At 37.7% G+C, this 23461-nt stretch overlaps 1 protein-coding gene across 1 annotated transcript in view; it reads right to left on the bottom strand.

Annotated features, from left to right (window-relative positions):
- Nucleotides 1-50: 50 nt before the first annotated feature.
- Nucleotides 51-23461, bottom strand: part of MCCC2 (methylcrotonyl-CoA carboxylase subunit 2) — a 34789-nt gene continuing 11378 nt past the window's right edge. The window contains exons 6-17 of the mRNA XM_085213381.1: nt 22975-23087; nt 19791-19904; nt 14155-14219; nt 13116-13215; nt 11527-11622; nt 10678-10750; nt 10416-10492; nt 9027-9093; nt 8601-8757; nt 7733-7847; nt 6387-6472; nt 51-502 (exon numbers count right to left, since the gene is read on the bottom strand). Coding sequence (XP_085069507.1) covers nt 385-502; nt 6387-6472; nt 7733-7847; nt 8601-8757; nt 9027-9093; nt 10416-10492; nt 10678-10750; nt 11527-11622; nt 13116-13215; nt 14155-14219; nt 19791-19904; nt 22975-23087 — 1181 coding nt within the window. The 3' untranslated portion in view covers nt 51-384. The remainder of the gene's footprint in view (nt 503-6386; nt 6473-7732; nt 7848-8600; nt 8758-9026; nt 9094-10415; nt 10493-10677; nt 10751-11526; nt 11623-13115; nt 13216-14154; nt 14220-19790; nt 19905-22974; nt 23088-23461) is intronic.

Below are 23461 nucleotides of genomic sequence, written 5' to 3'. Positions count from 1 at the left end.
GACAGAGAAAGAAGAAATTAAACAAAATGAAGGAGATGATACGCAGCAAGTATGCAGCATATTTTGCAGATTTATTAGTGAATGATGAATGATTTCTCATCAAACATTTTAACTTAATGCCAGAAGTTGCAGTTTATTCATGAACTGAGCAATGCAGAGCTCTACAAGTACTATGTCTGACTGGTGTCAGATCAGTATCAAGACATCAAAGGCCTGTACGATGAGCAGTCAGTGAAAATATATTATTAAGACTTCCATCAAGAACAGCATTATATAAGCCTTTATTTCTTAAACCAGTTTAAAACACTTCAATGTTGTAAGTAACTTCACTCTCCAGTCCACGTTAAAATATGCAGAGGTAATTCTGACTAGCATACATTCAGGTTACATCCTGAAAACCCCAAATTCTGTCTTCTTCGTAGGTGCATTTAGTGCTGCACTGAGACTGAGGCCCAAAACCAGTCTAGTATCAGCTGGATCAATAATTCCATCATCCCACAGCCTAGGAAAAAGACAAACAACAATAATTAAAAAAATTAACATACATAGCAGGTATATTTTCAAAGCACACAAAACTGAAAACAGTTACAGTAAACAGCAAGGAATAGAGACAAATTATACAAGAAGTCATGGCATTAATTCACCTTACTATGAATGGAGTGGACTAGTATGCAGTATTTTGTGCAATCTGTCAGCTAGAAGAAAGCAGAAACTTAGGGTAGCGTGGAAAATGACCTTTGCTCAAGAAATTATCTTCCTCTATTAAAGATACTAGCATTTTAAGGAGAATGTCACATCATTATGTACATTATTCATCTTAATCCAGCTGCCATTAAGCTTGCTTAATGTGTTTATACCTTCATCATTAAAAGAGACTGCTTAATTTTAAGCACCTCCAGTATCTGCCCTATTTATTCTTCTGAAGTCCATTTCTAAACAAGAGTAAGGTAATATCCTTCTTTTTATAGCTCTGAAGACAATTAAACTATGGATGCATGCTGTGTCAAAATCCTGAGGCCAACATCAGATTTCCAAATTCACAAACCCTTGGAAACAATCTCTTTGGCATTATCCAAAAATTAAAGTTCTTGCTGCATCACTTCTCCACAGCTACATCCTACCCAAAATAAAAGCCATGCCAAAACACTCAGTAGGCCAGAAAACTATATATTGTGCATCTACTACTTCCTCAGTAAGACATTTAAGCTAGATACCATGCTGGTCAAGCCTTCCTTATAAATGCAAGAATTTTAACCAGGATTTGCAAGAACAGGTACAGTACTTCAGTTAAGACAGTGATGCTCCTCTTTTATCCTATCTTTTCCTAATGAGACTTATTTTCCATCTTTTCTGAACTTACTGCAGTGCTGTCATGTCTACTGTTTTATTCTCTGTCTTTGGAAGAAGTGCTCAACTGTTGTTATTTTAAAACTACAGGAAAGGGTCATGAAAAGGAAGCTAACACTGTCTTTTCATTATAGAAAGCACAATCATCCCTTTCTAACTGAATTTTCCAGTTGCAAATTCCCTGCTGTTTGAGTATTAATTGAAAAAAAAAAATCCAATTAAAAAGAAAACATTATAATGTGGACATTTCTCTCAAAACTAAGAGCCTACTCTCAAGAGAAACAGGACAAGAAGGTGTCTCTAAGTACGTGCTAATAATCTCGAGGCACCACCAGACACTACTGACAGCTTTCCATCTTTGCTGTGTTTTGCCAGGCAAAGAGCCTCTCACCCTCAACAGAGCACAAGAACATTGCTGAAATACAGCTTTTAATGAACACCTGCAGTGAGCTTTTTATTTATGAAGAAGACTGAAACTAAATGAAGTAATTCATACTTCTTTAGGAGTGTTTAATAAATGTGCTGAGGGCTGGGGAGGGCAGAGATGAACTGAATGAAAAAGGATCACCCACTTCATGTGGTATACTCCCATGCTGCAACTTCCTAGTAACTACTGCTGTAATAAACACAGCCAAACATGAGGCACATTTTAAAATGGCAGATTTGTTTTTCATAGCAACACAATTAACTTATATCCACAAACACATCAGGTTCTGTGCTGCATAAAAGTCAAACCACTTTCAGATGGTTACCCCTGGCTTCTGCTTCTCTTTGTTTAAACAAAACTACATCCTTTACTGGGATGAAACATTAATAATTGAACAACCTATTAAAATCCCACTGCTAGAACATGAGTCACATCTACACTCATAAAACATTCATAATAGAAACACTGTGAGTAAAAGAAATGAACAGCCCCTAAAAGTGAAATGATCACGTAATTTGTTATGGCGCAAATTGCTGAAACCCCTTTTAGAAACCCGTAAGTAGATTAATATAGCTCATTACAATGGTGCTGCCTAATGACTTTTGTTAATTGAGACTGCTCAGTATGTAAGATTCTAATCAAATAATTGATTAAAGTTTGATTAAAAAATACAACTACGGGGAACAGAATTGACATTCTGCACATGAAACAATTTGATATTTATAAGAGTAAACAAGAAAATTTGCCTGTATTTTAAGATCATTAAGGCATTTTTCTTTCCTCTTATTATTACAGCTCAAAGCTTGAGTCAAAGCCCAATGAAGTCAACTGGAAGGGCTACATCAATCTCAGTGGACATCAGAGGTGAGATAAAGTCCCCATAAATTAGCAAGAAGACAGTATGAGCAAGGCTTCCAGACTGTCTGCATCCAAGCAGTAGAAGAAAGCAGGCTCTATTTTCATTTATCTTCCTTTCCTCTCTATAATGAAAAGCTGTTTGTTGGAGATTTCTCCAATAAACTTTTGTCTTTTTGGTGGAGAGATCTAGTCACAGAATCATAGAGTGACAGAATGGCTTGGGTTGAAAACAACCACAATGATCATCCAGTTCCAACCCCTGCTATGTGCAGGGTCCCCAAAAAGCAGACCAGGCTGCCCAGAGCCACATCCAGCCTGGCCTTGACTGCCTCCAGGGATGGGGCATCCACAGCCTCCTTGGGCAACCTGTTCCAGTGCCTCACCACCCTCTGGGTGAAAAACTTCCTCCTAATATCTAACCTAAACCTCCCCTGTCTCAGTTTAAAACCATTCCCTCTTGTCCTATCATTATCCACCCTTGGAAACAGCCATTCCCCCTCCTGTTTATACGCTCCCTTCAAGTATCAGAAGGCCACAATGAGGTCTCCCAGGAGCCTTCTCTTCTCCAAGCTAAAACCTATTTAGTGTCTGACAAAACAATGGCTGTCGTGATCCAGTTTCAAACAGATACAATAACACACGGCTCACAGTTCACTGTTGTGGTTTGTTTTTTTTTTTAAACCAAGCTTGGGATCCCTTTAGAGCAAAGGGAATAATCTTTTATCTGATCTACAGCAAATGCTTGCTCAATTAGCACTACTCACGTGGGCTAACAACAGGTTGCCACCATGGTGCAAAATCCCTCCCTTGTGTACACTATTTTGGTGTGCACATGACACAATGTAATCCTACCTTGAATCTTTCTTTCTGATTGTGCAGTCTACTCCACAGTTAAAAAAGAATATCACAGAATCACAGAATCACAGAATTGTAGGGGTTGGAAGGGACCTCTAGAGATCATCGAGACCAACCCCCCTGCCAAAGCAGGTTCCCTACACCAGGTCGCACAGGTAGGCGTCCAGGCGAGACTTGAATATCTCCAGAGAAGGAGACTCCACAACCTCCCTGGGCAGCCTGTTCCAGTGCTCCGTCACCCTCACCGTGAAGAAGTTCTTACGCACATTCGTGCGAAACTTCCTATGCTGCAGCTTATGTCCGTTTCCCCTCGTCCTGTCTCCACGTACCACTGAAAAGAGACTGGCCTCACCACTATGGCCGCCACACCTCAGATATTTATAAACCTGGATCAGGTCCCCTCTCAGTCTTCTTTTCTCAAGGCTAAACAGACCCAGTTTACTTAGCCTTTCTTCATAGGGGAGATGCTCCAGGCCCTTCACCATCTTTGTGGCCCTCCGCTGGACTCTTTCCAAGAGATCCCTGTCTTTTTTGTACTGGGGAGCCCAGAACTGGACACAGTACTCCAGATGAGGCCTTACCAGGGCATATATGCGTGAATATATGCGTGAATGGTCTGAAATCTTTCTTCGGAATTAGCAACAAGTGAAAGAAAAAGGTACACACAAAGTAGCACTCACAGGAAGTCAAGAAAGGGTGGCAGAAAGCCCAAGAATAGATCAATAGATCTAGTTATCTCTACCAGACAGCACAGAGCAATTAAAAGCTCCTACACCTGCATGGACAGACGGAGAGAAACCAACCTGGACTGGTCAATCACTCACCACTCTCACAAGTGCTCAGTCACAAGAGGCATTTCACTTGACTTGCTTTTAGACAGGTCAGTCTGAGAGGAATGCCAACTCTGACATTTGACTTTGCAGCTCAGTTGGGTTTATTATCCTGAGTGCAGCAGGAGCTTCACAAGAACTCGACAAGATGCAATCCAGATCAAAGCTAGTTCTCAGTCAGCTTTCAGCAAGAGCACATACATTGCCCTTCCAAGCTACAGGCAGCAGTATGTAACAACCCTGCTCTTTCTAAGTGAAGAACGTGCCTCCTGCTGCTAAGAGTATTTCCTCACACCTAGCAAAGTTAGGTTACAGAATGAGGTGCTTACGGATTTGCAACCTAGCTTTACAGAATGACCAGATGCATGGGGAACAAATTGGCAAAACCTGGTCTACAGAGAGCTGGAAGTTGGTATTAAATACTCAAGTTTCATACCTACGTTTTTGCTTTTTAAAAATCCTAACCTTATTCCTACAAGTGAATTTATTGCTGCAAGTCATTATAATACTCTGTAGTTTTTTTGGGAGGGGACAAAGTTTTGTTTCATCACTATACTGAATATATTGGATGCTAAATGAATCCAATTATTCTCAATCATGACTACAGAGAGACTATGACTGTGTCTTCAGTGAACATATTAAAAAGAGAAAATATAAGAAAACTGAGATCTTTCATTTCCTCCTTCGTGATAGGGATTCATTTTAAATATAAACAGATTGACTCATTTTTTTTAATGTTATTATTTCAGTGGAAAATTCTTTTCCTTAAATCTAATTATAAAAGATGACAATATGTGCTTCCATTTTTCCTTTTTTTTCCCCAGGGAGTAGCACAAGGTTTTGTGGCAGAAGTACCAGGCTTCATTGTCAAACAGTACTAACAGAGACAGCACACCATCTAAATTTGTGGGAAATCCTAAAAAAAAAAAATAATATAAAATAAAACCATTAAAAAGATTGGGAAAAAAAACCCAAAAAACAGTATGTCACTAAGAAGTTCATGCCAATAAAGAATTAGGACTTCACAAAACTATCCTAATTGACTATATGCAAAAACCCCAAGAAACTCAGTACCAGTGGGAGGTTGCACTTACACCTATAATTTCAAGAAAATACTCATGATGACTTTCTCAATACTACCACACAGACCTCAGCCAGAAACAGAGATCACAGAGAAGACAAAACCTTTCCCTGAACCACTGACCCACATGCTATACACCTCAACTTCTGAAATCTGCCTGAATTACACTGCAGATGCCACACTACCTTACTGAGAATACACAGCCCATTGCAGCACCAAACAGAGAGAAACAGCTGAGACCCTATGAAGAATTGGCTTGTGAATATACCACAACCAGAAAAATAAGCAGAATGGTTATTGTAGACGGCGTGAAACTAGCACAGAGTAACACACAGAGGCCAAAAAAGCCTCCAACCTATTTTCCACAGGCAACAACACTCCAAGATGCCACTGTTTCACCAGCCTAACTCCAGGGCATTTACAGTATTTCAGAAAACAGAGCATGAAATGCTACAGAGGACTACCATAATAGACTTCTCAGCAAACATGCACCCATGAGCTAATGCCCTACTGAATTCCTATCACCCAGTGTACACCTACATGATCTGCACATTGCTTCAGGTATTCACTGACTTCTTCTGCCTGCAAACCCCACTTTCTCTTGACACACACGGAGTCCTTCAGTACACTTCAATGGATTTTAAAAGGTGAAGCGGAGAGAATGAGATAAAATTTATCCAGTACAAAATACACAGAATTATATGTTTCAGAAGATTGGTTACAGAATATCTCCTTATCATATAATTACTTACAGAACCAGTGTAGTAATTCCTGCAAGTGCTTGCCTTATTCTGAAATAGACTGTGGGACAAAGTCTCAGAGATGAGACAAAATATTTATTTGATGCTTGTTGTGTTGCACTCCTGCACATCAAACTAAATTTTTGTTCCAGAGTGCTCTGTTTACCTGCCCTTCAACACTAAAATTTAAAGCTATTATTATGTCCTGTGATTATAATCAGATTTTGGAAAAGCCATTTTCTTGTTACCGAGCACTGGAATAATAAGGGTTTCCTTCCTCTTCAAACCTCCTAATGATTGGCTCCTTCAAGGCTTCTTCATCTGCCTTAGATAACTGTAACAAAACAGGCAAATCAACAAGCACAGAAAAGACATTCTTTAATATTTTCTTCCGCAGTGGCAGCAGAGCTTTATATGCAGCATCAAACAAGAAGAAATTGCTGAAATAACTGCTCCAAAATTTTTCCACTTTTTTGCTTGCAGTTACAGATCTAGCATACTTGGTTGTGGAATTACTTTTTGAAACTGGGATGAATGGGAAGAAGAAAGAAAATAGATAGGCAGAAAGAAAGTCATTTCACCACATTTATTTGTCACATTTATTAGCTGATAAAGTCAGATTAAGGTACTTAAATGAGTGTAAAAGTAAATGGGGATTAGCATCAGAAAAACTACATTGCTGTGTTTCTCTAATAATCCAGAGTGGTGACTACTGTAATTCACAATACTTCCAAGTCTCCCCATGACTACAATCTTCACAGACCTCCTGTATATCACCTGATCAATCTTAGGGACTTGAAAAGTGAGACAGACAGAGAGAAGGATGAGTATGTTTTATCCACAGAAAGACAAAATAAAGAGTAGAATAAAGAACTCCAGAGATGAAATGTACGTAACTGCTTCACTATTCTCAGGAACTGCTCTTGGTAAGAAAAGCAATTCTACAACACTGCAGTAAAATCACTTTTTATGGAACAAACTAATGTACACTAATGTACCCTTATAATAATGTAAAAAAGCCAGGTAATTTAAAAATCACAGCAGAGAAGATTATATGGAGAAACCAGAAAATATTATTGAACTAATACCAATAATTATTAGCTATAATTATTAAGGAAGTCAAAGTCTTTTTCAAACCTCCCCGTGCTTCTGCTATTTTAAGTCTCGTTATTCTCAGTCACTGAATGATGTGAAGATCAGATTTCTACAGAACTGCCTACTTCAGAAGTGAATGGAAAGATGCTTTATTCTCACTTGTTCCTCATACTCCCAAGTGGGTGTAGGGGAGTGGGAGTCCCCTGCTGCTAATCTTGGGTAGATAAATAATTGCGTGCAAAAAAATCCCTATAAGATGATGATGTAAGAAAAGCTTATCTTGTTCATCAAAGGCAAGAAATGTCATGAATGATCTTCACATTTATAAGACGTAAATGACAACATTTCACAAATGTTTCATTGTTGTCAATGTACTAGATGGCATTAGGAGAACCACAGCTCACCTGGTATCTCCGTAACACACTTGCCAGGTATGTAATGTGAGCCCCCTCAGTGAAGAAGTAAATGATAATGACAGTACCACAAATGAAAGACTTACCTGTTTTCCCTCTCTTTTTTTCTGGTCCTTAGCTATCGTAGCTAGAACAGTTGCAGCCTGCTCCCCTCCCATCACTGATATGCGAGCATTTGGCCACATATAAAGAAATCTTGGACTGAAAAGATATGTGTAGAGTATTAAAATAAGACACTGCATAATTACACAGTGAAGAATTATCACTCAGATGTGTTTTATTGTGTGTTTTTTATTGTTTTTTAGGGAATCCAATTTAACGTACTAACTGCTTGCAGCATTATGTTTCAAAATGCAGAAATTCAGCTCATTCCTACATTCAAGCACCTTATACATTTCTTTTTCATCTTAGAATCCCCTAGGAATTTTTCTTGGATAAGTTTCACTAACAACTTCAGGAGTATCAGGGACCTTGAAAAACTTTAAAGTTATAAAAAACTTTAATGAGTCATGTTGAGTAAGCAAGAAAAAAAAAATTGTATTGCAGGTTTTGCAAGTACTACTCATATAAATCAGACTTGTTAAAGTGAATGAATTTTTTTTTTTTTTTTTTTTTTAATTCAAGCTAGTTCTCTTCATGTGTATGCGCAATAAAGGACCAGCCCACACTAACTAGAAATTGTTTAGGACTGTCAACTTCCTCCCCCCTCAAACTATAATGGCAGAAAAGCACGTCAGCATGCTCATATGCTGGAAAATATTCTGCTACATAGTTTATGTAAATCTTGAGTCTATCCAACTTTACAGTTTTGTATGGTTGTTATTTACTCATGACCACATTCACTGGAAAATGGCTTTGTTTTCTGGCTTCTGCAAGAATTACAGCAGCTTTTCAGAACAGCACTTTATCACAGTATTGTAACTTATTTCTGCTGTAATTTGAAGTAATGCTTACCTGTATGCTCTTCCACACATCCCATAGTTTCCAGCACCGTAAGAGCCACCAATAATGACTGTTATTTTAGGTACACTGGCACAAGCAACAGCTGTTACCATCTTTGCACCATCTTTTGCTATCCCTCCTGCTTCATATTCTCTACCAACCATGAAACCTAATGAGTTACATGATGAAAAAAAAGACTCAGTATGAACTTTGCACTGTCATACCACACTGTACTTTGTAATATGCACAATAAAGCTCTTCAAAAAAACAGTCAAAACAAATCATCAACATGGCAAGACCTCCATCAGCTGCACTCGGGCTGACTCCAGAAGAGGCTATATATGTAGATAAGCATGAAATATGATAACTAGAAGTTAGAGCCTCAACAGTTAACAGCACAAACTAAAGCATTCTGAAATTCCATTATGCTGAGCTTACCTGTAATGTTCTGCAAAAACACAATGGGAATATTCCTCTGGCAACACAACTGGATGAAATGTGTACCCTGTGGGGGAAAGAAACAAAAAGAAAGAGGCAGTAAGCCTTTAAATGTCAAATCAGTGAAGTCATCACTATCAGCACTTTGAAGTCTGTGGCAGAATAAGTTCCATGGACTTTATCCACAGAAGTCCCTGGGAGCATCTGTATCACACAGCACTGGCCCACTTCTGTTACATCCAAAGTCAACTACAAAACATACATTCAAACTCCAGTAAAAGAAAATGCTAAAAGTACACCAGTCCAAAAGTAAAGGAAAAATAATACTCTGAAAAAGCATTACCACTAGTACTGAAAAGATCAACTGTTTTATTTGGCCAATTTGTAGTTAAATTGAAGACAGGTTTGCAGTATGGCACTGAGTTATGTAACACTGTACATGGAAAATGGGCAGTCTGTCAGAAAATACTATTCCAGCATGAAAGAAAATTATTCTGCAGAATTGAGGGAAAAAAGGAAAAAAAAAGTAGTAGTGAAGTGACTGGGAGAAACTTGTGATTTCTTCAATCAGCGGAATTTAAAAGAAAAAGAATACACACACAAAAAAGAAAATTATGAAGTATAATCTTCAGCTTTTTCAGAGAAAAGCCCAAAAAATATAGTGATGATCAAGAGAAAAAGATATGTCATCATACTTTTGTCATACTTAAAAAAATAAGTTTATAGCAGCAACACTGGGGACAAAGTGAAACAAGTAAAATGTGGCCATCTCCTCCTTAGATCAGCAAAAGTCCCAAACCACAAAAGACTCATTTTTTTCCACTGGTAGAAAAAAATCTGACTCCTTTGAACCATTACAGAAATACTGGGAGTATCAGAAATAGTGAAAGTTATTTTCAACTTGGAAATAACTGTGTTGAAACAAACACAGCTGAAAACAATGTCACTTAGTGCAGTGCTCAAAATATTCTCCAAGGCACAAAGCTCAATCTGAACAGTCATGGCTGTCAGGTGAAGTTCCTAGCACATGAGAGACGAGGAGGTGATCTGAGAGAGTCAGCACACCTCCAACAAGGGCAGAACACACTTAACCCACTGGATGGCCTTCTATGATGGAAGGATAACACTGGTGCACAAAGGTAGGACGCAAGGCTTCTGACATGGTCCCACATCACATTTTTATTTCTAAATTGGAGAAATATTTATTTGAAGACTAGACTATTCTAAAATTCTAGAAAATAAGGTCAATTGTTTTTACTATATTAAGGTATTTCTTGTTTACTTGAGAAGTCTGCAGCCTGTTAGCTTTCATTATTTAAAGAAGTTCCTCACAAACAAATTTTGCACTAGAAATCTTGCTACTCAATGGCTAAGAAGTTCTTTAATTACCTTTTTTGCTGACTCTGAGAAGAGAACTCCATTGTTTCCAATAATTCCTACTGGATAACCAAATATTCTTGCAAATCCTGGAGAAGAAAGATAAGTATGCAAATTTTCACTTATTTTACAGTAACTCATAAACACACTTTCTGTTTGCAACAGAAATAGCTATTCTTTTGTGGGGAAAAAAAAAACTTCCATTGAGTGATTCAAACAAAACAAACCCAACTATAAAATCAGTGAAGACATAGAGTAATTATATTTTTAATACCTGTGATTAAAGTATCTCCATACAAGGCTTTGAATTCATCAAATTTACTCCCATCTACAATTCTAGCAATAACCTTAAGAAAAAAAAAAGCAGAAAAATACAATGAAATCCCTAATCCTTCACAATTCTACTTTTGTTTTTAGAAAGAAAGAACACCCAGCTTAAAATCAATGCTTTCCATTAAAAGATCATCAAGCAACCCACCACGTAAGAGTATGGAAGGCAGCCTAAGTCCATTTACTCTTTGAAGATTTATTTACATGTTCATAAAAAAAAAAAACAAATACCAATATTAAGAATATTGTGATAAACAGTAAAATTATGTGAGCAGAACTTTTTCTCATTTCTTCAATTTCAAGGGAAACTAGTACAGAGGCTTCAATCTCTGAAGGTACCCAGAAAATAATTACACTGCATTAGAATACTATAGTTTCCACATCTACCTGGGAGAGCATTGAATTGTTTGGGGTTATACTTATACTTTAAGTATCTGATCTTTATTTTTCTCCAGGCTAGTAGAAAAAGAAAGCTATCATACCACTTAGCAAGTCTATAGAAAGTTTGACCAGAAGTTCACTGCTTCCTGGCAGCCTTTTCAGGCTACTATTAATCTCTATTCTTTGCTCATTCTTCTTAAAATTAGGACTAGAAAGCATTGTATTTTCAACACGTTATTGTCATTGCAATGGATCTGCCAGTCAAGAATACCCAGAAAAAGGTTAGAATTATATAGTATTTAAACATACATCATATGCTCCATATCAGATTTCTACAAACAAACTACAATGTTATATTCCTTCTATTTCCAAGGAAACTGAGTGCATGCAGACATTCCATTTATATTCTTACTTCTTTGACATCAAAGTTTCTTTTTAGCTGGTCACCAACTATTCCATATATTTCATCAGCAGGAAATAAAGGTTCTTCTGATGGTTCTATAGCCACCTATAGCAATGGAACAAAAAAATTTACATAATTAAAGGCATTATTTGTCCACATTATGATTTAAAAACAAAACAAAAAACACTAGTTAGTTTGACAGTTGATTTGAATCCAGTCTTGACCAACCACATCAAAATGTCTCCACCTTGTCCTCACCTTGCAAAAAAATCAAGTTTCCTAAACAGAAGAATAATGATTTCTCACTTACTGAAACAAAGGTGAGGACCATTGTTTCTGTTCCTGACTATACTTCTGCACATGCTTCGTACTACAACTTCTTCCATGACATCAAAAACAATAAGCAAAGGGGAAGGAATAGATTGCCCAGTGATGTGGTTGATGCACCTGTCCCTGGAGACCTTTAAGGCAAGGCTAGATCAAGCCCTGGGCAACTTGACCTAGCTGTGGTGTCCCTGTTCATTGCAGGGGAGTTGGATTAGATGACCTTTAAAGGTCCCTTCCAACTCTAAGGATTCCATGATTTTGAGATGCCTTATATACTATGCCCTATTAGCTAGTATTCTGGAAAAAAAAAAAACACAAACAAACAATAACTTCACTAAATATAACACTGTGTACTCCTTCAGCTGCTGAAATTCTATCTTCAATTCACTCTCTTACATTTCATAGAATCATCATAGAATCATAGAATGGCTTGGGTTGAAAAGGAGCACAGTGATCATCCAGTTCCAACCCCCCTGCTATGTGCAGGGTCACCAACCAGCAGACCAGGCTGCCCAGAGCCACATCCAGCCTGGCCTTGAATGCCTGCAGGGATGGGGCATCCACAACCTCCTTGGGCAACCTGTTCCAGTGCATCACCACCCTCTGGGTGAAAAACTTTCTTCTAATGTCTAACCTAAACCTCCACTGTCTCATTTTAAAACCAATCCCTCTTGTCCTATCTGTGTTCACTCTCATAAAGAGCTATTCCCCCTCTTATTTCCCTCCAGGTACGTTGAGACAGTACCTCCACTATATGACATTTGCCCTGTTTTCTAAAACAAAATTTTAAATCAATACAAAACATTACAAAGCCTAAGGCACCAAAATGACATGACATAGCTCCATCCTCTCAGTTCTATATCTTTTGTTAATCACCACATAAAATACGTGTTCTAAGAGATATTTTAGCAGGTATCTAATTTAAAGTTCATGGCAATGACTATGTGGTCTTAAAATTAAATTAGGCATCTGACAAGACTGAATTCATTCTAATCTGGAATTCTGCAATTCTGAAGTGCTGTTGCAGTTACAGTGTGTGTTTCACTGTTGCATGTAATCCTAGTGATTTTGTTAGGAATAATGCAATAGGAATTTATTTATAATTACGGAAGTGAAGTATCACAAAAATAAATTAAAGATTAAGAACCATAAATTCTATTTCCAAAGCATCTAAAGGCAGAAACAAATAATGTATTTTATGAATTAGGGGAAGAAAAGCATTCCTACTTTTAAAAATGCAGTGTTTTTAGAAGAATCCACTAAATACTTACATCTACTTTCTTTCGGAGATTTAAGCTTCTTACAGTTTTCCTTGCCAGATGAAGTGCATGACTGTCATCCAAAGCATAATGGTCTGTTACGCCAGAATGTCTATATTTAAATAAAAATAAGAATATAAAGACTTTTGAGAAGTCCATGAATCAGAATAAGAGTATTTTAGAACTTCCAAGGCTGTATATTTAAAATGTATATACTGCATCACATTTCCACGTTATCTAATAAAATTACATTCCAAGTAAAACTTCTTTTTTTTGACCTTTCCTTTAAAGACTATATTCACAGATAAGACACAAAATATCAACACTAACAAGCCAGAAATCCAAATGACAATATAAAGAATGACAAACATTGTTCTAACTGAAAATAATTTTAGGTCATAAAGTAAAGCATATATTTACAAAAAAAAAAAAACAACAACCACAAAACACTATGAACTGCCCCTTGCTGTGATTATTCAGTCTCTTCAACGAACTGAAGGAAAAATTAAGCATTTATTGTAAGTAATACCTTTTATTATTATTATTTTTAACTTATCTTCCCTTTTTAGAACCGGAAATTACACAGAAGATTTTGTTTTGATAATCATCAAATGGTTTGGGTTGAAAGAGACTCTAAAGCCCACGCCACTGCCATGGGCTGGCTGCTACCCATCAGACCAGGCTGGAGAGCACTCCACTCAACCTGGCCCTGAGCCCCTCCAGGCACACAGCATCTCGGCTGCCTCTGCCAGTGCCTGACCGCCCTCCTTTCAAAGAAATGGCAGGCTATTTTGATTTCGTTTCCAGTAATTTGCAACTGTGATATTATCTGCAAAAATATAGTAACCTCTCAAAAATTATTATTCTAGCTCATCACTATCTGATAATCAAACAGAAAATCACAAACTTTTAAGATCTAAATACAGTTTTAAAATCTAAACAATAGTAATTAAATATATATATATATATATATATATATATATACACACAAACACTGTACTAAAGTCTAAAGAATGGAAGAAGTAAACACTGGGAAAATATTTCTTCAAACCTGCAATGAAGATCTGCCCCACCAAGATCCTCTGCTGATACCTCTTCACCTGTTGCTGCTTTAACCTACAACAAGAAAAGGGAAATGACACTTGTCTCGTACTCGTATTTACACAGACCTAATTAAGCAATACAATCATACTCTGCAAAATGTTTCTTCATTAATATTTCTTCAGTTACTGTCCTTCACAGCATTTCAAGTATAACAACACAGAATTCTGTCAAATCTACTTAATTTGACTGATTTGGTACCTGCATGACTTATATATAGTTCTTACTGAGAAAGACTCTCCATTTACTCTGCTCTTTGCTGTTCTATCTACTTTTAGTGTGGACATACCTACACATTAATGCACAGTAACCTCACAAAATGTTTTTTTTAGCAGCTAACAAGGAAGTACTTTAAAATGAGACGCTTTCCTGTGTTGTTTAAAAAAAAAAAGAAAAAGCCTCTGTTTGCTTTCTCTGAGCAAACTTTTATTCTGTGGATTTTAGTTACTTATTTTGACACTAATCATAAATCAATTACTATCAACTTTTATGATCTAGATCTTCCATTATAAACACAGTAAATTAATACGAATTATTTTCTAAGAATGCAATAATGGCATGAAACTGTTAGGATCTATTATGATGTCTCTGTAAAAATAACTGGAATGCATGAACTAAGTCAAGCCATACATATGACAAAACCAGTTAACAGCAAATGCATTCCTCCTTAAAATAAAGCAGTATCATTTACTGCTGGTAAGATTAAAAAAAAAAAAACAACACACACACAAAAAACCCTCTTGACGCATTTCCACTGAAATAACTTTCCCTCAAGCTCTGCTGTACTCCTTTTGAAAAGAATTCCTCACAAGCTAGTGAAGCCATTATTCGTCACCCACACAGTGTATGAAGGCAGTAAAAGACAGATAAAACTATCATCACTTCTAAACCAGGTATCAGTTTACAAGATTTATGATCACATACAGATGAGTTTTCAGTATCTCCAGGGATGAAGATTTTAAAACCTCTGCATGTAACTTGGTCTGGTGCACGACCACCCAACCCTCACAGTAAAAGTGCTTTACTGTATCTAAAATGAACCTCCTCTATTTCTTGTATTTGTGTCCACAGCCTCTTCATATACCATTTCTCAAAAGAGATGTCTGGTTCCACCATCATTTCCTGCCCCCACCAGGTACTCATACACAAGAGTGTGATTTCTTGAGTTTTTGTATGACTAGCTAGTCTCAGCTCTCACCCCTTCCTCATGCCATGGATTGGTCCCTTCACTAAATCCACTTCTGTAAGACCATGACTTAATTGCACTGGGAAGCCCAGAGCTGGAGCCAGTGCCCAAAGTGTGTTTTTATGAGTACTGAGTAGAGGGGAAGAACTACCACTCCTGACTTGCTGAAAACACTTTGCCCAAAGCAGACCACGATATTGCCAGTCACTTTGCAGCAGGGGAACAATGCTGTTTAACTTGGTTATCCACTGTAACACACAGCATTTTCTGACATACTTTCCCAAGCAGTTAATCCCCAGACTCTCCTGGTGCATGGCGTTTATTCCTTCCAAGAAATAATTTCCCTGGTATTGAACTTCAAGAGGCAGTTGTCAGTCCCCTGTCCAGCTGGTCAGGGTCCCACTGAACAGCACGCTCATCTGCACTATCCTTTGTTCTTCCCAGTTTTGTAGTACTTGCAAACTTGCTGGATCCATAGAATCACCAAGGTTGGAAAAGAGCTCCAAAATCATTCAGCCCAACCATCCACCTAACCCCAGTATTTCCCACTAATCCATGTCCCTCAGTACAACTTCTAAACAATTTTTTTTTTTTTTTTTTAAACATTCCACCTCATCCAGTCTGCACCTCATCAGTTTGTCATTCCAGGAGACAGCATCAAAAGCCTTGTGAAAGTCAAGATAAACAACATTCACTGCTCTCTCCTCAACCACTGAGCCAATCATCTTAGTAAAGAAAACCATCTAGTTGCTCAAGCTCATTTTCCCTATTGCAAATCCAACGTGTCTACTCCCAGTCCCTAATTTTCTTGTCCCTAATAATTTTGTTCCTCCTTCTGAAGTACTGTGGTGAGGCCATTCAGCCAGTAGTTACCTGAATTCCTCCTCTTGCCCCTTGACCAAAAATGACCATGGAATAACATGCACCTGGCTGCTCAGCGCACATGGGGGCATCTCATCAGACCCCATAGACCTTTCTATGTCTGAGCTATTACGTGTTTCCTAGCTTGATCGTCCTACACAAAGAAGTCTCCTCTGTTTCAGTCTTTCCCTCTGGCCTCAGGGACCTGGGATTCCTGAGCACAGAGCCAGCCAGTAAAGACTGAGGTAAAGACAGCATTGAGTATCCCAGCCTCTTCCATGTCCCTTGTCACAGGTTTCATTATCCTATTCAGCAACAGGCTTGCATCTTATCTCATCTTTCTTTCACTTTTGCTGTACCTACAGAACTCAACCTTCCTGCCCTTTGTGCCTCCTGCCAGACTGAACTCCAAGTGGGCTGTGCCTTTCCTAAACCCATCCTAACTGAAGGCCCATGAAAAAAAAAAACAAAAAACGTGAGTCCTGGCTAAATATGTCCTTGTCTTTATTAACTAGAAATAGAATAACACGTCACTATGAAATAAAGATCAGCCACTTTTGAAGGAAATATGTTGCACTTATCAGTCTGAGAGATTATTAGCTAATAAATATGTATTAAAAATAAATAAATAGTAGTATGTAATACTACTGTTTCAATAAACCAATAAACCAAGCACCCCCCCATGGATCACGTATCCAAGTCTTTCAAAACACTGTACCAATACACGTAAAACAAATTTACAATACAACTAAGATTTCCTTTCTCTGGAATACAAAAGAATATTAAGAGAAGGAAAATGAACAAAATTCTGACAAAATTTTAGAATGGGATATCAGAGATCAGATGGAATGGAGTTTCCAAGTTCTTTGTCAGACTATATCTTCAGACTACATGCTCTACATGGGTTTGACATTCACTGAGAATTCTACAAACAGCAATTTTAGTGAACTTTTATAAAGTTAGTACTATTTAACTCCAACTGCAGATACAGCCTCTACTTGTTTTCAGATTTTCAAAGAAACCCCTATTTGAAATCAACAGCAGAAATGCACACAAACTTTATTAAAAAAAATCACATTTCTGGAAACAAATAATGCTGCTGTGTACAGAGGCCCTAGCACAAAAATATACAGGAATTTTGCACTTTTCCCTTTTCTCCAGACTTCGCTTCACCACTGCGAAGGGAACAAAGAAAGCAGCAAATTTTTGATGGGATGACAATGCCTATCAATACAGCACCTAAGCTACAAAGCAAAGATATTGATTCTGCAATTTGGGGGGAGTGCAGAATGGCTGTGTGACATTGCTCCTACTCACTATCAATACCTACCTGCTCATGAAGTCTTTACTACTCATCTTCCCAAAAAGAACACTGAGAAAACTTTAGACTTTGGACTGTACTTCCAATTTTCAATTCTTTTTTTAAAAAACATACACATTCCGAGACTGATTACAACTAGATTCTTCTTTTGTTTCCTTAGGATGTTTTCTTTTAGGCAAGAGAGTAGGACAGTCAAATCCAATTTTTTTTTCATATAAGAATGGCATTTTGGGGAACAGAGCATGCACAGTAAAGGCTACAATATCTGCAACAACATGAAGCAGATGTTTCTATGGGACTCTGAAGTAATTTTGATGCTTACAGTAAGGCAAGTAAAATATTTTCAGTGAGAATATGAAAACCTCTCCCCAGCAGGAAAGCTGACAGCTGGTGATATTGAAGTTTGATCTATACGCACAAAGATAAAAATTGTTGCATCTGCAGGTTGCTAAAGAACAAATTAAATGGGAGGATAGTTCTGAAATCTTCCTCTGGAAGTATTGAGAAGTTTTCTTCCTTTCTGACTACACAGTACTCTTACAGACACTCACTTGCCTTGCCAAGTATTCCCCTTGAGGCCTGATTCAGGCTGGCATTTTTCAGCTGCCTAACCTGACAAAAGTCTCCTGCACAGCTGCTATGGGGGTCACTCTGAAAGTAATGCCTATTTATTTCCATGGAAACCACAACAGATACACAGAGCACAGGAACAATACCTGATAGAGCAAATTCTCAGCTACAAAATTCTGTTTTTCAACATTGTCATATCATTAGCTGATGCGTACAGATGAGCTGATCAAGACACTCTTCATTCTGTGGTATGATGGCTGTGCCACCCAGAACACGGCTTGTCTTTCACATCACTGTCACCACTGCTAGCACAGTGTACACCTTTTGAAAAGAATTCCTCACAAGCTAGTGAAGCTATTATTCATCACCCACATAGTGTATGAAGGCAGTAAAAGACAGACAGAACAATCATCACTTCTAAACCAGGTATCAGTTTACAAGATTTACGACCACATACAGATGGTCCCCCGCCCCACCATGCTCACATTCACTGTTTGATCTCCATAAACATTTGTTGATGAATGTCAATGGGTGCCATCTTTTCCACATGGAAGAATTCAATTCCACACTTTTGCTTCATCTACACTTCCATGTTAGATGCCATTCTGTCAGAGTGCCACTCTGCTGCCATTTGTCACATGGCAACAACGTGGAACAGAATACTGGCAGGAAGAACCTCTGAGAGACATTTGATTTGCACCTGACTTTGTCAAAAGAAATACCACAAAGTTTCTAAGTCACTATAACCAAAACAGAGCAATGTGCTGCTTAGGACCAAATTGTTCAATGAGACAACATTCTTGACTATTTTAAATAAGCAAGTTTATCCAGTCAGGTTACATCTAGACTAGAAATATTGCGCTGGATGTTGTCTTATCTGTTTGCTGCAGCACTATCCCAACACTACCTGAGATTCCTTTTTTCCCCTTGTAAAGTTTATGTTGAGTAAAGCAGTACTTGTCAGAAACAAAACATTTATATCACTATAAAACATGTAAGTCCACACTAGAACATACAGTAGTACAGTCCTTTAAAACAAACAAACAAAAACTACTAAAACACTCCCATTTCTGTCAAGATGCCTTAAGCTGTGGTATTTCACAGACAGAAATTCCATTATGTATTCTATAACAAAAGCAACTTTTAATTCATAGGAGTTCCTCAGGTCAGTTTCCTTATGAGCAATTTCCTTATTAAGAAAGTAAAGTAAGGATGACAAATGCCATCACTAGTGCAAGCCTTTGTCTCTAAACTGACATCAAATATAGCACATTAGTCCATCTTCTGAAGTCTTCTGATCCAGAGTGTTCACTATAATATGCATGTTTTCATTTTTTATTTCAAGACAAACCTAGAGCCTACACAATTGAATATGGAAGAGATTTTTTACCATTTACAGTGTACGTAGCAACCTAAAGGAGTATTATAAAATCACCTTAACAAAGTCTTATCTATACATAAACATATTGCTGTAACTAACAACAAAGCTTTCACTTACAGTGTAAGCATTCAGATATATTTAAAAAACGCAAAATATCCTACAAAAGATCTGGAAACATCTTGCCAAAATAGGGCTGAACAGTTTAAATTGTACAGAGCAGTCAGCAGCGTAATGAGCTGCGTTAGCAAAAAACCTCCCCATGCTTACCAGTGGTGGTCCTCCCAAGAATATTGTTCCCTGTTTGCCAACAATAATGCTTTCATCAGCCATTGCAGGTACGTACGCGCCTCCTGCGGTACAGGATCCCATCACTACTGCTATCTAGTAGGAAAACAAAAAACATGAGTTAGTAATTGCTCAACCCTTAAACCAGAAAATGTGGGCACATAACTACTATTATAGATCGCACAGATTTTAATTTAGGTGGTTGGACATTGCTGTCCAAGATTACTTTTGCTTGACGTGACAAACACAGTATCTCAGCTTTTATTCAAAAGCAAAAAACAACAGGGCATCTCTCTAGTTTTCAACAGTCTTCGACACTCCACCTTTAGACTTGCCCATATGAAAATTCATATATGAAGTACTATAAGTTACGTATATGAAGTATTTGAAGAGACTTACATTCTACCAAAGGTTTTGTCTTGGCCACTGAACTGTAACAGGGTGAAATTTGGAAACTGCTCCTGGTATTCACACTAAACACAAGGAAGCAGTTGCTTATCAGTATAATTCCAACACTGTTAGCAGCCTTTGGAGAAGACTCCTCACATCTACTAATACGTGACTTCAGTTCTTCAGTGCATCAGTGCTGACAAACCTATGCCACAGTAGCTCTGCTCCTTCAGTGTGTGTTTTTTAACTCATTATCTGCTTTAGCATAAATAATATCTGCTTCACTCTTATGTGTAATTTTAAGATCAACCAGTACCCACCTTCCACTGGTAGTACTCTGGTGACATTAAAAAAAACAACAACAAACACTGACTTATCTCATACATAATAAACACTGCAGCAGCAAACAATCCTGAAAAATAAGTTATTCTTAACTTTCTGCTCATGATGAAAAGCATAGCTGCATTTCAATTTAATTCAGGTCTTATTTTCTCTAATGCATGTATTGGTTTATCCACGTACTGCAAAATTAAAGTCAACCTGTTAAAAAGCACAACCTCAAATTTTCTAACCAATGCCATGTTCTGACTCAATTCTCAGAAATAATGCACTGAAAATTACCTAAAAAAGCAATAAAAATCAGCAGTTCAGCTTTCTTGATGTATCCATGCCACATGAGTATAAGAGAGCATAAGAAGCAGCTAATGCGAAGCTAATCACTGCATTCTGATTCACAGCTATACAGACATCAGAGCAATTTAAAGCTGCAGTAGGAGTATAATAAATTAGTCACAGGTAAAATTGGAGGGAGAAATTTAAAGCAGCACAGGCAACTGGGAAAAAAAATAAGCAAAAAAAAGCAATTACTGTATGGTCAAAATTGAGACAGGTTGATGAGTGAATTGATAAAATAGACCTTCAGCCAGAGTAACAGCTGATAAAAACAATTTCCAAACTCCCATGCTTGAAGAATTAATGTGAGTGGAAATCACAAGCAGTGCTATTTCCTAATTAATACTACTTCCTAATGATGCATCCTCTCAGACAGGGAAGATGATTCTAGCTACCACAATCTGTTTGCATGGAATCAATAGCAGATTTACAAAGGTTAATAGTGCTCTTCTGAAATGAAACAAATAAACAACCCTCAAACAGAACACATTCATTACGTATTTTAAATGAAGGAATAACTTCAAGAACAACTTTTCCATCCCCAGCCCTGTATGAACACTTTAAGAAAGTAAAATTTTCATTAGTGTCAAGAAAATCACTTTTATCCACATCATACCAAACAGTAAGTGCATTATTAAAAGGCAAACCCTTCAAACACCTAATTTTGATTAAGGTCACTGTCACTGCTACTCTAATGAAGCACTACAAAGACACATTCAGGACTTTATAAATGCGTGAATGCTGTTTCAAGGTATATCTAAAACCGGCAGCATGACTTAAGGAACAGGACTTTCAAGCAAGGTCCTGCATAACCTCAGTAATTTCAGCCGTAGTAATTGGGTTTACATATTCATCTTCAACGTAAGATCTAAAAACCACTACTATGATACCAGATAATGACCGGAGTCCCCAGACTCCATTAAGTTACTGAAACTTAAAAAAAAATCTTTCAGTACAACAGCCATGTGACTGTCTCCTTTAACAATAAAGTCCTTTGTTCCCTTCATTTCAGAAAATACACAACAGAATCTGACAATAGACATAGAGAAAATAAACAAGGATGATCAGAAATGTAAAACATTCGTATCAGGAATTGCTAAGTAAACTTGAATTCTTCAGCCTGCGAAGGGGATAAATGACAGAGCTGTGTAAGCATGTGAAGAGGCCAGGAGCTTACTGACTAGGCAGCAACTTCACGGAAAGAAACTGGTTTACTTTGCTGTACATTAGGATAGAAAGTTCCGGTGTTTGGAGATGGTTATCTTCAAAGACTCCTCTGCCCTCCTAGTGGCCTTCCACAGGTGCCAGCTGACAGCTCCCTTGGCAAGCCAAACCTGCTAAAGTCCTAGGTCTTTATCCTTCTACTTACCTTCTGCACTTACATCTGGATCTTACAGTCCGCACCCCATTTTCCCTGCAGCCAAGGCTGCCATCAGCTCTTACATCTCAAAAACCTCTACAATGTTCATGAATAACAGACCAATTACAGCACCTCTCCTAGCTGGCCACCTGCATCAAAAACATTGCCCTCAACACATTCCTGAAATATCCATGACACAAAACCATTTCTAAATCCAGGAGCTGTGACTAAAAGTCACAATGATTCTATGCATCATTAATACATTAGAAAATGACTTCAATGTCAGAGCTGCTTTATCATACAGTGATCCATGCATAAAATGGCTATATAAATATACATGTGTCACTCAAAAACTAAGTCTCATTTACTAGCCATTGTCAAAGGGATCTTCACCCTTGTAGCAATGATGCAAAATAACCAACTGTTTCAAGAGATTTTCTACTGCTTTCTTACACAAACCTACTTACCATACTGTCAAGTTCTCTTTTCTCCCACTCCAAGATAGGAGCAGGTAGGTCATGCAACCAACATTAAGACCAAGAAAGAAGACAGCCTTTTCAAAATGATGACTTTTTGTGGATAGTTAATGTGTTTACAGTGCCTCTAATCTCCAGACTGGGCCATCGGGTCAGCACAACTCTGTGCTGTCTAAAATAAAGCACTGGTATAAACCCTGAAATCAGACAAAAGCAGCAAGTATAAGAACTAATTAATATACTTCAACCTGAAGTTAAAGCAAATTACCTGCGGAATTCCTTGAGAAGACATGATTGCTTGATTATAGAAAATGCGACCAAAATGATCTCGATCTGGAAACACTTCTGCTTGCCGAGGTAAATTTGCTCCTCCAGAATCAACTACAGTAGATGAAAACACATTAACACACCTTTGAACAGTGTTATACACAGAAGTTAGTAGTAGAACATCTGCACGTTATTTAAAATAGCCAACACATGCTAATGCTGCACGTATTGCCATGAATCTAGGTATGTTATTACACGTTTCTTGAAAATGTAACACTAGCAACATCACATATGCAACTACACAACTAACATCCACTCTCCCCCCCAACAGAAAAAAAAGCTCAGTTGTGCTAAGAGATGCAATCGAAATTCCTTACATAAACTTCCAAATTCATCTTAGTGCAAGATGTTGCTAACCCCATGCAATCCCAGCCCGGTCCACAACACCTTATCAGCACCCTTTCCGTCTGCACTCCTACCCAGCACAG

The sequence above is a fragment of the Meleagris gallopavo genome, chromosome Z (genome assembly GCF_905368555.1).
Source record: "Meleagris gallopavo chromosome Z, MGAL_WU_HG_1.1, whole genome shotgun sequence".
NCBI classification, from domain to species: domain Eukaryota; kingdom Metazoa; phylum Chordata; class Aves; order Galliformes; family Phasianidae; genus Meleagris; species Meleagris gallopavo.
The sequence above is the reverse complement of the archived record's forward strand: the minus strand, read 5'-3'. Positions and strand labels throughout refer to the sequence as shown.